At 50.1% G+C, this 14,771-nt stretch overlaps 1 protein-coding gene across 2 annotated transcripts in view; it reads right to left on the bottom strand.

Moving 5' to 3' along the window:
* Positions 1 to 2,874: 2,874 nt before the first annotated feature.
* LOC144259201 (alpha-2-macroglobulin-like) overlaps positions 2,875 to 14,771 on the bottom strand; it is a 59,412-nt gene continuing 47,515 nt past the window's right edge. For both annotated transcript variants that reach the window (XM_077807385.1, XM_077807386.1), the window contains exons 32-36: positions 9,140 to 9,230; positions 5,817 to 5,885; positions 5,286 to 5,388; positions 4,327 to 4,368; positions 2,875 to 2,900 (exon numbers count right to left, since the gene is read on the bottom strand). In XM_077807385.1, the coding sequence (XP_077663511.1) occupies positions 2,875 to 2,900; positions 4,327 to 4,368; positions 5,286 to 5,388; positions 5,817 to 5,885; positions 9,140 to 9,230 (331 nt within the window). The remainder of the gene's footprint in view (positions 2,901 to 4,326; positions 4,369 to 5,285; positions 5,389 to 5,816; positions 5,886 to 9,139; positions 9,231 to 14,771) is intronic.

The raw sequence follows: 14,771 nt of genomic DNA, 5'->3' as shown, positions 1-14,771 counted from the left end.
AAACCCAAACACACTTGCCCCGCCCCTTCCCAGAGGCCCCGCCCCTTCTCCACATCCCCACCCCCACTCACTCCATCTCCTCTCGCTCCATTGCTAGCTCCCCCCCACACTCACTTTCACTGGGCTGGGGAAGGGAGTTAGGGTGTGAGAGGGGGTGCAGGCTCTGAGCTGCGGGGTGCAGTTTGGGAGGGGGCTCTGGGCTGAGCCTGGGGCACGGGGTTGGGTTGCAGGAGGGGACGGGGGGTGCAGGCTCCAGGAAGGAGTTTGAGTGAAGGCGGGGGCTCAGGTCTGTGGCAGGGGATTGGGGTGCGGGAGCGGGTGACGGATGTGGGTGGGCGGCTCTTACCTTGAGTGCTCCCAGAAGCCACCTGCATGTCCAGCTTCTGGGTTCAGGGGCAGCCAGGCAGCTCTGCGTGCTGCCCCTGCCTGCAGGCACTGTCCCTGCAGCTCCCATTGGCCAATGGGAGCTTCGGAGTCGGCGCGCAGGGTAGGGGCAGCATGTGAAGCCCCTGTGTCTGCCCCGTGCCTAGGAGCCACTGGGATGTGCCAGTCGCTTCTGGGAGACACGGTGAGCCAGGGCAGGTAGGGAGCCTGCCTTAGCCCCGCAGCGCCACCGACCGGAGTTTTAGCAGCCTATTAAAATCTCCCAGATTGGTTTCAGTAGCCACCAGGAGATCGATTCTGATTCCAGGAGACTCCCGGCCAATTTGGGAGGGTTGGCAATCCTAGCCTGCAGGGAAACCTCCCTATTGGTCAGGGCCCCTAGGCACAGGCCCCGTGGACCCATAGGTAATCCGCCACTGTAGTGCAGACAGGCCCGTTAGGGTGTGAATAATGGGCCCCCCACAGCAAGAAACAAAGACACATAAAATAAGGTGAAAAGCTGGAGAACTAGATGGAAGGATTTCTTTGTTCAGAGAGAAAAGTCCTGGAACAGACATGCTGAGAAAGGGCTGAATAAAGTGACCTATGAAGGTATTTTGAAATAAGTGAATATGCATAGTATCAGAGGGGTAGCTGTGTTAGTCTGGATCTGTAAAAGTGGCAAAGAGTCATGTGGCACCTTACAGACTAACAGATGTATTGGAGCATAAGTTTTCGTGGGTGAATACCCACTTCGTCAGATGCATGTAGTGGAAATTTCCAGAGGCACGTATAAATATGCAAGCAAGAATCAGGCTAGGGATAACGAGGTTAGTTCAATCAATTTGCAAATGAACTGAAGCTCAGCAGTTGAAGTGTTCTCCTACAGGTTTTTGTATATTGCTATTCCTAATATCTGGTGAATGAACAATACAGACAACCCGCCAACGTGAAGCATATTCTCATCAGCAACTACACACCGCACCATAGTAACTCTAACTCAGGAACCAATCCATGCAACAATCGATGCCAACTCTGCCCACATATCTACACCAGATCACAGGACCTAACTAGATCAGCCACACCATCACCGGTTCATTCACCTGCACGTCCACCAATGTAATATACACCATCATGTGCCAGCAATGCCCCTCTGCAATGTACATTGCCCAAACCGGACTGTCTCTACGTAAAAGGATAAATGGACACAAATCAGATATTAGGAATGGCAATATACAAAAACCTGTAGGAGAACACTTCAAGCTCCCTGGACACACAATAGCAGATTTAAAGGTAGCCATCCTGCAGCGAAATACTTCAGGCCCAGACTTCAAAGAGAAACTGCTGAGCTTCAGTTCATTTGCAAATTTGACACCCTCAGCTCAGGATTAAACAAAGACTGCGAATGGCTAGACAAGGACAAAAGCAGTTTCTCCTCCCTTGGTGTTCACGCCTCAACTGCTAGAAGAGGGCCTAATCCTCCCTGATGGAACTAACCTCGTTATCCCTAGCCTGATTCTTGCTTGCATATTTATACCTGCCTCTGGAAATTTCCACTACATGCATCTGATGAAGTGGGTATTCACCCATGAGACCTTATGCTCCAATACGTCTGTTAGTCTATAAGGTGCCACAGGACTCTTTGCCGCTTTTAAATATGCATAGTTTGGCTAAATAATGAATAACTAGAAGGCACAATTCACTACATGCATTTAAAGGGAAATTCTTTAGGGGACTTGAACAGGTAACATTAGGAGTAAATGTGCTGAAACCAAGAAAAGGGGAGCATTTCAGGAAACATTTTCTAATTGTGAAGGGGCTCCCAGACTGTGGAGTAGTTTCCCAAAGGGAAGGGGGTCGGAAGTCCCATTAGCTGAGGCACTTACAACTAGTATCCATAGATCCCTGGAACATGCCATTCAATTCTAGGACAAACCTCTTGTCACAATGCTACATGCTGTGGCCGGCTGCACTTCATGGGAGCAGCAGGGATGGAATTTACAGGCTGGTGTTCCAAACCCCCAGGTCTCGACCACTTCATCCAAAGGAGACCCCGTTACATGTTAGCTGTATCAGGCCCCGGCACACAGCTGAGTATTTCTGTTTCCATCCCGTAGTGGGCAGAGAGTATCTATAGTCCCACAGTTCATGTTTACAAGTAAGAAACAATCCCGTACTAGTCGCTAACTGGAAAAGGTGAGGGCTACTGGACACAATGGTGCTTAGCAGATCTTTTTCCACAGACCCTTTCCCCCTGGCTGGCTGTGCAGGGCAGAGCCCTAGCTGGATGGGACACATGTTGGCCTGAGAAGTCCTGGGGCTGAGCAGGGATAAGGGGGTTGGGAACAGAGAGGCCAGGAGCCATTGGTCAGGGTGGTGAATTCATTTATTTGTAATGTTTGTTTCCCTCTTGTTGCGGCTGTTTTCTCTCTGTCGCTCCCTCCAACCACCTCAGCCTGCGCAGAGGCTAAGCGGGTGGGACGTAGGAGGCTCAGAACACGACTCCATCCCTCACACATTGCTCTGCTCGGCTCCCACTGTGAGGGGGAAAGGAGCGGGAACAGGAGGTGTTTAGAGAAGAGACTGGCTAGGCCTCCCCTGGGCTTGGGCACAGAGCCAGCAACACACATCCAGGGCTGGGCACAACTGCTCTGCCGCAGGGAGCAGAGCCCTGCCAGGGCCCCAGGCAGGAGATTCCGTGGCCCTGATCTCTCCCTCCCAGGGACAGGGCCTTGCCTCATCTGCCTCCACACGGAGCGTCTCATAGCGCCGGGGAGTTACAGGACAGGATCCAGCGCAGGCTGTGTCAGCCTGGGGTCTGCCTGGAACCATCTCTGCCATGTCTGACACTGCAGAGCAGGAATGGACCTGGGGCCACAGGATGCATAGGCTCAGCTCGGACATTTGCTTTAGGAGCGAAGTGCAATGTTTCCTCTAATTTTTGACATGCTGTATGAGCAAAAAAATTTCTTCTGTGCAAACTTTTTACAGGCCGTGTACACAAAAAACTTCTGTGCAAATTGTTGTGCTTCTGTGCAAATTTTTGTGCGTGCAGTGTTTCGCCATGTGCGCGGGGTTTAGGATCTGTGGGTGCACACGCGCACAGCTTAGAGGGAACAGCGGCGAGGTGCTGATCTGGGGAGCACGTCCTCTCCCTGCCCTTTTGTTCCTATGGGACCCAGCCCAGAATGGAGTGAATCCATTTACACAAGAGCCATCAGTGCCCACGGGAGGGAAGGGAGCTCCCTGCATTGGGACTGAGCACCTGGGCTGTGGATCAGCACCAGGGGCATGAAGCCCAGAGTAGCCCCTGGATGCTGAGATCCTTCCTTGGGCCTCTCAGTCCTGCAGAACAAGGGCTGGGAGAAGGAGGCTTCTGCTGAGTCCTGCTACTGGGAGACCTTCCCCTCCTCTGTCTGCCTGGCTCTCCTGTGCTTTGGTTCTTTCATTCACTCTCTGATCCTCCCTGTCACAGATATTTTGGCTCCTCTGATCCTAGCCAGAAGCAGGAGGCTCAGACCCAACTGCTGGGGAGAGGGGTAAAGAATCTGAGCTTAGAGGACAGGCTGAGTGGCCTCAGGTTCTTATTTTATCTGAGCCCGCACAGCCCATCTCTGAAAACTTCACAGAAACAAGCTGCCCAGTGAGATGGCAGGGACTTGTTGGCTCTGATTGGGCTGGAGCCCTCGCCCCGCCCCAGGAAGAGCCTCTCACAAACCATTGCAATGGCCCAATTTCCATATGGCTCATGAGGCAGAGGCTGCGGGGTGAATGGAGCACCTATCCCCCGGAATAAGCAAAGACGCCATCAGTGCAGGCAACAAACCCCTGTGCAGGGGAAAAAAGCCACCAGCTCCGAGTGCACGGGGGATGCACTGCCTGGAGCTGAGCTCTCGCAGCAGGGAGTAGATCTGGGGGTGCTGTGAACAGGACGAGGGGAGGTAATGGCTCTTCATACGCTACCTTTGCTGCAGGGGGCACTGTACTCGGCGATGGCAAATTCATCTGGAAGGCACAAGGGAAGGGAGATGTGATCAGGGCTGTGTGAGACCCAACCAGGACTCCTCACACTTCCACCAGGCCCTGCGGCAGAGAGCTGGCACCGCACCAGAGATCTCAGGGAGGAGGGGAGGGAGCCCTCTCTCCAGGGGCACTGGGGGAACCTCAGCTGGGCTCCATGGGAGGAAGGCAACGGTTACCCCAAGGCTACAGCGCAACAGGCATCTCCAGAGGGTCTGTGCCAGGTGCCCTATGTCCGTTTGCACCTCGCCTGACACACGACTGCCGGGGTTGCCGTTGGGCTCTGGTTTTGTCACCCGATGTCCTAGCTGGGAGCAGAGGAGCGAATGTACCTCCCCCAGGTCACCCCCAGAGCTGCGATCTCAGGGCAGGATCTGAACCCAAGACCCTCCCAGATCCCTGGGTTGGCACCTTCCCTCTACAGTGCGGGAGGGGTCTGGGCTCATGGTGCGAGCACGAGGCCAGTGGAATATGATCCCTCGCCCATAATCCCTGTGTGCCCCACATTCTCATCTGGGAGAGGGGAGACGCTGCTGAGATGGGCCTGTTGTGTCCAGAGATGAGAGCGGGACGCTGTCTGCGTGGGGCAAACCAGTGTCAGGGATGGTGGCGGCAGGGCCGTTCAGGTTGGAAGCAGGAGGAGAAGGGAATGGGGTTTGCCCTTGAACCTGCCCGGGCAGTCGCTGAGCAGGCACCGCTGGCGTGAGGTTCTCAGCTCAGCCCCAGGCCTGTCCCCACCCTCAGGAGGCAGCCCAGGGGTGGGGAGGTGGATCATCAAGAGAACGAGGCCAAACACAACCCTGAGCCCAGCGGGTCCCCCTGTGGCTGTGACTGTGGCCTCTCCCCTCCCTATGACAGGCCCATGGTGGCTAACGTCCCCCCAGCCCTGCCCCCACACACACCTGTCTCGTAGTAATCATAGACTTTCACCAGCGCCGGCTTCAGGCTCTGCACGGGGAAGTCCTGCTCCACCGTGAAGGAGAAACTCTGAGTCACATTGCTCACCTGAGGTGTGGGGGGGAAACAGACGAGATTCAGGAGGACGCTCTGAGCCACTTCACCCCCTCCTTCCCTATCTCCCCACCCCTTATCCTGCAGGTCCAGCATCTGCCCTCCTTGGCTGCAGGGCCTGGCAGGGATTCAGGCCCTGAGGGAGAAGGGAGACGCCCTGCCACCCCGATTCCCCTCCCCCCAGGTACAAGCTGCTCTCCCTGATACCCATAGGCTGGGGGGAGAACAGGTCCCCAACTCTGTATGTTGCGGGGAGCAGGAAGTGCTGCACAGAAATGCTGGAGAGCAGTAGCAGCTGTGCAGGAATACATAGGTTTGTTTTCCCCGGCCAGTGCCTGGGAGATCCCCGCTCAGTGCCTCTATGAAAGGTATGTCAGGGGATGACTCTCCCTGGCCCATCCCGGCCCCATGTGAGCGCTCACCTGCTCCATATACAGCAGCACATGGTTGGTGCTCAGATCTGTGCGTTGGATGTGGTTATGTCCTTCCAGCTGCCAGTGGCAGAGAGAGAAGCAGGGTGTTACTGAGCCCCCTTCGAACCACCCCAGAATCCTAAGGAATGGGACGCTGAAGCAAACTCAGAATCGTTAGCATTTATCTTTGTGTTCTCCTGGGGGACAGGTGATTTCCCAGGGGATTGGAGGCAGGCAAGCAGAGTATCTAGCTTTAAAAATGGGAACAAAGAGGACCCAGGAATTCATAGACCAGTCAGCCTAACATTCATAAATGGAAATATAGCAGAAGAAATTATTAAACAGTCAACTTGTAAGGGCCTAGAATGTAACAGGACTACAAGATAAAGCCAACCTGGATTTGTCAAGAACAAATTATGCCAAACCAACCTCACTTTCTTCTCTGAGAGGGTTACTGGCTTAGTGGATGGTGGTGGGGGAAGAGGGAGAGGAAAGCAGTAGTCATCATATATCATGATTTTAATAAGGCTTCTGACACAGTCCCACATGCCATTTTCATAAGAAAATCAGGGAATTGTGGTCTGAATGAAATTATTATAAGGTGGATGCACAAGTGGTTGAAAGACTGTACTCAAAGGGCAGTCATCCATGGTTTGCTGTTAAACTGCTAGGGTGTATCTAGTGGGGTCCTGCAGTGGTCAGTCCTGGGTCTGGTACTATTCAACATGCTCATTCATCACTTGGATAATAGAGTGGAGAGCATGCTTATAAAATCTGTGGCTGTCACCAGCTGGGAGGGGCTGTACGCACTTTGGACAGGATTGGATTTTAAAATGACCTTGCCAAATTAGAGAATTGGTCCAAAACCAACAAGATGAAATTCAATAAAGACAAGTACAAAATACTACACTTGGGAAGGAAAAATTAAATGCACAACTACAAAATGAGGAATAACTGACTAGGGGGTAGTACTGCTGAAAAGGATCTGGGGGTTATAGAGGATCACAAATTTAATATAAGTCAGCAATGTGATGCAGTTGTGAAAAAGGCTAATATCATTCTGGGGTATATTAACAGGCGTGTCATATGTAAGACATGGTTTGTAATTATACCACTCTACTTGGCATTGGTGAGGCCTCAGCTGGAGTACTGTGTCCACTTCTGGGCACCACACTTTAGCAAAGATGTGGATAAAGTGGAGAGTCCAGCAAGCAGCAAGAAAAATGATAAAAAATGTGGCAGACCTGACCCATGTGGAAAGGTAAAAACTCTGGGCATGTTTAGTCTTGAGAGAAGAAGCCTGAGGGGAGAACCCGTTAACATATTTGAATACTCTTAAGGGCTGTTATAAAGAGCATGGTGATCAATTGTTCTCCATGTCTGCTGAAGGTAGGACAAGAAGTAATGGGCTTAATTTGCAGCAAGGGAGAGTTAGAAAATTTGTCCTAATATCTAACCTAACTGTAATGGTAATTAAGCACTGGTACAGGCTTCTAAGGAAGGCGGTGAATTTCCCATCACTGGACATTTTTAAGGACAGGTTAGACAGACGCCTATCAGGGATGAGCTAGGTTTACATGGTCCTGCTCCCTCACAGGTGGCTGAATCTGATGACCTCTTGTGGTCCCTCCCACTCCTACAGTAGAGTCCTGTGTGGGACTATTTTTTAATCCCACTCCCACCCGTTCCCGCTGTTATGGCAACGGGTCCTGCGGGATCTCAATCCCACTGCAGAGCTCTACACTAGTCGCACACAGGGCTCTATCCTATAGCTCTGTGATTCTTTGCTGGTGCCATAGGCACTGACTCTGTGGGTGCTCTGGGACTGGAGAACCCAGGGAAAAAAATAGTGGGTGGCCCACTGATCAGCTCCTCTCCCTCCCCCCCGCCCGGCACCTCCCACCTACTGGTGGTCAGCTGTTCAGTGGTGTGCAGGAGGCTCTGGCGAGGAGAGAGAGAAGCAGGGGCAGGCAGAGGCAGAACGAGGGCAGGGTGCACTCAGGGGAGGGGGTGGAACGAGGTGGGAAAAGGCAGGGCGGGGGCAGCCCTTGGGGGAAGATGGCAGGTGTGGGCAAGGTCTGGGGCACAGCAGGGGTCAAGCAGCCTCGGCGAAACCAGGAAGTCGGTGCCTCTGGCTGCTGCTGCTTTAAAGGAAGAGGGAAAATCTGTACTGTGGCTCCATGGGCAGTGCGTAATGCAGCTGGGAGAGGCTAAGCCTCCCCAAACCTCCACTAATGCACCCAGCCGTGGCCCTGGGGCTGGGCTGCAGCAGGGCTCAGAGCTCCTCCAGGTGGGCCAGGGGTTGGGGCTGCTTGGCCAGGCCAGCTGGGGTTCCTCTGTCTGCGGTGGGGGGCTCAGGGCTCCTCTGGCCCCAGTGGGTGAGAGTATGGGGGCATAGGGGTGGGGCCTCAGGCAGAATGAGCAGGTTAGCGGTGGGGCCTCGAGTGGAAGGAGCGGGGCAGGGGCTAGTCTCCTCGAATGGGGGGGTTCGTGCACTGCCTATGTATGGCCCCGCCCTCCTGGTGGACTGAGATGTGAAGTACCACAGTTTGAGACCTGTGCGGCTGGGCCACAATCAAGTGCAGCATCAGCTCAGTGTCTGACCCATCCTGTGATGGGAGGGCTGGGGCTGTGGGCAGGGCTGGGGCTCTAGGCACTGCCTCCCCTGTGCTGCTCATAGGCTTCATTAGTCTGATGCCATCCCACCTCAGGGCCCCTCAAGGGACACCTCCCAACATCTGAATCTCCCTGAGGAGATGCAGGGCCCAGGAGTTGCGGGGTGTGTGTGTGTGTGTGTGTGTGTGCACGCGGGGCGGGGGTGTTAGAGCTGGGGGAGAAGAGAGGGATGCAGGGAGGTGGGGGCTCCTCACTCTCTCTCCCAAGCACCCTGTGAGCCCAGCCTGACTTCCCCTTACAGGAACGCTGCCCCCTCCAGGGGAGACTGTGAGGTGCCTCCAGCCGGGCCTGCTCCCCCTGTGCGTAACAGTTTACCAGGGAGTCACGGAGTGGGAGCTCAGGGGGATGGGACGGGATGGGGAAGGAGTGGGATTTCAGGGGAGGGTCAGAAAGAAGAGATAGGGTCAGAGAGACGGGAGACAAGGGGGGGGGGCTGATTCTGGAGAAGGGACTAGGGAGTGGCCAGGCTGCACTGGCAAAATGAGGGGTTGGGGTTTGGAGCTGACTGGGGGCCAGATACCCCTGAAGTGGGGTTTGAGTCAAGGGGCCCTGGATGCCCACTGGGTGAGGTTGGGGTTGTGGGGAGCTGGACTCCACTGGGTTGTGGGGCAGATACCCTGGGAGGGCTGTGACCCATACACAGAACTGGCCATTACCTTCCTCACTGATGACTTCACAGGGATGAATCCTGACAGCATCTTAATGTCAACGATGACCATGTTGGAGACAGGGCGTTTCCCTGTGTAGCTGGGAGACCAAGCAGGAAACAAAACAAGGTTTAATACATCTCAGCATAGAGATGATGCACCTCAACCCTGACCTGCAGCACCTCACACCCTGCCTGGCTCCTGCTAGTCTGGCCCTGGTCCCTGGCTCCCTGTCCTGCCACTACCTTTCATTCCTGCCCTGCAGCCCAGCCCCGCTGCTATCCCAGTCCCGGGCTCCCCACACAGCTCTTCCAGTGCCCCTCAGTCCTGCCCTTGGAGCAGTGGAAGTTTCTTGAAAGTCCCTGAAGCAAGACGGTATCCTTTCCGATAAGGGGTTTAGTTAAATTATTCCCATCGTCGGTGGCAAGAGGAGGAGGGAACAATTGAAATCAGGATTTAAATCACTTGGTTTTTTTAAATTATTGATTTAAAATAGAGTTGAGGTTTTGTAAAAGCAATGTAAGTATTGGTGCTGTTGCTACGTTAGATTGCAGTTTGTGATGAACTAAGTTATAAGGACTTGGGTTTCTAAATACCACTACGGCTAGGGGATCCTATCTGAATTTGACAGAACTTCTAGACAGAAAAACAAAATACTGGAAGTGAAGGTGCTGTGTCTACAAACTGTTTAGCAGGTACTGTAGGGGATATATAGAACAGGTACGGTTTGAATGATCAATAACTAGTGATTCTTTCCGGCCCTCAAAAATGAGAAAAGCTATCCACCTCTGTTTTACCCCCAAATAGGATGCACTTAGGAATAACAGGGTTCACATCAGGTGAGACCCTTTGTCTAAGGACCCACAGATCAGTCAAGGTAAGGAGTTGCTCTCTCCAAGAACAGAAACTAAAATGGCTAATGAGAGTATTGTTAATCACCTAGAAAAGAATCTCTCATTATTTGCATATGGACAAAACCTCTTTCTCCCTCCTAATTTAGCTAAAAAGAACTCCAAGTTATCAAGAAAGGGTCATTCCCTGCTTTCCTATACGAAGTGGCCCACGGCACATTGAGTGGGTCAAGAGATGGGTGGGGAAGCTGCAAGCTAAACCGTGGCAAATCAAGTGTAAAAGTAAAATCAGGCAGGCCAAAAAAGAATCTGAGGAGCCACTAGCAAAAGGCATAAAAACTAACAGCAATTTTTTTTAAGTACATCAGAAGCAGAAAGCCTGACAAACCTCAGTGGGGCCACTGGACGATCAACGTAAAGGAGCAGTCAAGGAAGAAAAGGACATTGTGGAGAAGCTAAATGACTTATTTGCATTGGTCTTCACTGCAGAGGATGTGAGGGAGATTCTCACTTGAGCCATTCTTGTTGGGTGAGAAATCTGAGGAACTGTCCCAGTCTGAGATGTTAATGGAGGAGGTTTTGGAACAAGTAGATAGATTAAGCAGTAAATAGTCACCAGGACCAGATGGTATTCACTCAAGAGTTCTGAAGGAACTCAAATAGGAAATTGCAGAACTGCCAACTATGGCATGTAACCTATCGCTTAAATCAGCCTCTGTACCAGATGACTGGTGGACAGCTAAAGTGATGCCAATTTTAAAAAAAGGCTCCATTGGTGATTCTGGCAATTACAGTCCGGTAAGATTAACTTCAGTACCAGGTAAATTGGTTGAAACTATAGTAAAGAACAGACTGACCAGAAATAGATGAGCACGATTTGTTGGGGAAGCGTCAACATGGCTTTTGGAAAGGGAAATCATGCCTCACCAATCCATTAGAATTCTTTCAGAAGGGTCAACAAGCATGTGGACAAGGCTGATTCAGTGGATATAGTGTCCTTGGACTTTCAGAAAGCATTTGACAAGGTCCTTCACCAAAGGCTCTTAAGCAAAGTAAGCTGTCATGGGATAAGAGTGAAGGCTCTCTCATGGATCAGAAACTGGTTAAAGAACAGGAAACAAAGGGCAGAAATAAATGGTCAGTTTTCAGAATGGAGAGAGCTAAAGAGCAGTGTCCCACAGGGATCTATATTGGGACCCATGCTGTTCAATATATTCACAGATGATTTGGAAAAAGGGGTAAACAGTGAGGTGGCAAGCTTTGCAGATAATACAAAATTATTCAGGACAGTTAAGTCCAAAGCTGACTGCGAAGAGTTACAAAGGGATCTCACAAAACTGGGTGACTGGGCAAAAAAATGGCAGATGGAAATTGAATGTTGATAAGTGCAAAGTAATGCACATTGGAAGACATAATCCCAACTAACATACAAACTGATGGAGTCTAAATTAGCAGTTACCACTCAAGAAAAAGATCTTGGAGTCACTGTGGATAGTTCTCTGAAAAAAAATCTGCTCGGTGTGTAATGGGGGGATATGACTGAGGTCTATAAAATTATGAATGGTGTGGAGAAAAGTGAATAAGGAATAATTTAGCCCTTCACATAAAAGAACCAGGAGTTACCCAATGAATTTAATGGGCAGCAGACTTAAAACAAACAAAAGCAAGTACTTCTTCAAACAATGCAGTCAATCTGTGGAATTCTTTGCCAGGTGATGCTGTAAAGACCAAAAATATACAAGGGTTCAAAAAAGAATTAGATAAGTTCATGGAGGATAGGTCCAACAGTGGCTATTAGCCAAGATGGTCAGGGACGCAATCTCATGCTCTTGGGTGTTCCTAAACCTGACTCCCAGCAGTTGGGTCTGGATGAAAGGGGATGGATCACTCAGTAATTGCCCTGTTCTGTGCATTCCCTCTGAAGCATCTGGTACCAGCCAGTGCTGGAAAACAGGATATTGGGCTAGATGGACCATTGGTCTGACACAGTAGGACTGTTCTTATATTCTTATGACCAAACTACCTTCTCTTCACCATCTACAGGGGTGGGAAAGTACATCTTTCTGTAGTCTGTACAGAGCTGTATTAATCTTTGGTTAAATAATCTCATTTGAGCTTGTTATTTGATAATCTTGAATCGTTATTAAATGCAAACTTGCAACATTCTATATGTGGAAAATATCTCGTTTTAATACATAATGTGAAATGCTTATGTACAATAAAAGAATGTGTGGAGTATGTCCTCCAAATTTAGAAGATTATAAGGGATTTTGTTGGTTTTCATTGTAAATAATTGCTGTGGTCTAGCAGTAATAGGAATTGTCTGGCACAAGGAAGAAGAAATGTTAAAAGATGTAAACCAGGGTATAACCTGGGAAAGTGACAGAAATTGCTTAAAAGGGGGGATCCTAATTGATAGTAGGGACTAAAAATGAAATACTGTCCTTGAAATGAATAAACAGCCTCCAATAAGAAAATAATTGAACAAATTTGTTACACACAAAGCATGTACTGAATACCAATGGAAGCAGCAAGCAAACTGAAAGAATAGGAATAAGAGGATGTCCCTTACCCTCTTAGGAGCCCTGAAACTAGAATATATAAACTGTATTTTTAGTAAAAAATTCTCCTTTAGTGGCATAAAATCTCCGTCACTTCAGATCCAAACTGGTTCAATGTTAGCACTGGGAAGTTATTTCAAAACACTAGCTAAGTCATTGTGAGCTTTTTGATATACACTTTCAAAAATAGGAGCTTAAAGTTAGGTCTGCTCTACACTACAGACCTATACCTATGTCACTCTAGGGTGTGAAAAATCACAACCCAAGTAATGTAGTTATACGAATCTAACCCCCCATGGAGACAAAGCTATGCTGGTGAGAGAGCTTCTCCTGTCAATATAGCTAGTGCCTCTTGGGGAGGTGGATTAACTACACTGATGGGAGAGCTCTCTGCAGTCGGTGTAGAGCGTCTTTATTAAAGTGCTTCAGCAGTGTTTTAAATGTAGACTTGTCCATAGGCTCTGTCAAGGTTCCTTCCCAACTCTGAACTCTAGGGTACAGATGAGGGGACCTGCATGAAAACCTCCTAAACTTACTTTCACCAGCTTAGGTTAAAACTTCCCCAAGGTACAAACTATTTTACCCTTTGCCCTTGGACTTCCACTGCCATCACCAAACGTTTATCTGGGTATATTTTTATTAGGAAAGCATTGTTTGGAAATGTCTTTCCCCCCAAAATCCTCCCAACCCTTGCACCCCACTTCATAGAATCATAGAATCATAGAATATCAGGGTTGGAAGGGACCCCTGAAGGTCATCTAGTCCAACCCCCTGCTCGAAGCAGGACCAATTCCCAGTTAAATCATCCCAGCCAGGGCTTTGTCAAGCCTGACCTTAAAAACCTCTAAGGAAGGAGATTCTACCACCTCCCTAGGTAACGCATTCCAGTGTTTCACCACCCTCTTAGTGAAAAAGTTTTTCCTAATATCCAATCTAAACCTCCCCCACTGCAACTTGAGACCATTACTCCTCGTTCTGTCATCTGCTACCATTGAGAACAGTCTAGAGCCATCCTCTTTGGAACCCCCTTTCAGGTAGTTGAAAGCAGCTATCAAATCCCCCCTCATTCTTCTCTTCTGCAGGCTAAACAATCCCAGCTCCCTCAGCCTCTCCTCATAAGTCATGTGTTCTAGACCCCTAATCATTTTTGTTGCCCTTCGCTGGACTCTCTCCAATTTATCCACATCCTTCTTGTAGTGTGGGGCCCAAAACTGGACACAGTACTCCAGATGAGGCCTCACCAATGTCGAATAGAGGGGAATGATCACGTCCCTCGATCTGCTCGCTATGCCCCTACTTATACATCCCAAAATGCCATTGGCCTTCTTGGCAACAAGGGCACACTGCTGACTCATATCCAGCTTCTCGTCCACTGTCACCCCTAGGTCCTTTTCCGCAGAACTGCTGCCTAGCCATTCGGTCCCTAGTCTGTAGCGGTGCATTGGATTCTTCCGTCCTAAGTGCAGGACCCTGCACTTATCCTTATTGAACCTCATCAGATTTCTTTTGGCCCAATCCTCCAATTTGTCTAGGTCCTTCTGTATCCTATCCCTCCCTTCCAGCGTATCTACCACTCCTCCCAGTTTAGTATCATCCGCAAATTTGCTGAGAGTGCAATCCACACCATCCTCCAGATCATTTATGAAGATATTGAACAAAACCGGCCCCAGGACCGACCCTTGGGGCACTCCACTTGATACCGGCTGCCAACTAGACATGGAACCATTGATCACTACCCGTTGAGCCCGACAATCTAGCCAGCTTTCTACCCACCTTATAGTGCATTCATCCAGCCCATACTTCCTTAACTTGCTGATAAGAATACTGTGGGAGACCGTGTCAAAAGCTTTGCTAAAGTCAAGAAACAATACATCCACTGCTTTCCCTTCATCCACAGAACCAGTAATCTCATCATAAAAGGCGATTAGATTAGCCAGGCATGACCTTCCCTTGGTGAATCCATGCTGGCTGTTCCTGATCACTTTCCTCTCATGCAAGTGCATCAGGATTGATTCTTTGAGGACCTGCTCCATGATTTTTCCAGGGACTGAGGTGAGGCTGACTGGCCTGTAGTTCCCAGGATCCTCCTTCTTCCCCTTTTTAAAGATTGGCACTACATTAGCCTTTTTCCAGTCATCCGGGACTTCCCCGGTTCGCCACGAGTTTTCAAAGATAATGGCCAATGGCTCTGCAATCACAGCCGCCAATTCCTTCAGCACTCTCGGATGC

Source organism: Eretmochelys imbricata, chromosome 1, assembly GCF_965152235.1.
Source record: "Eretmochelys imbricata isolate rEreImb1 chromosome 1, rEreImb1.hap1, whole genome shotgun sequence".
Classification (NCBI taxonomy): domain Eukaryota; kingdom Metazoa; phylum Chordata; order Testudines; family Cheloniidae; genus Eretmochelys; species Eretmochelys imbricata.
This window is presented reverse-complemented; position numbering and strand designations above follow the sequence as displayed.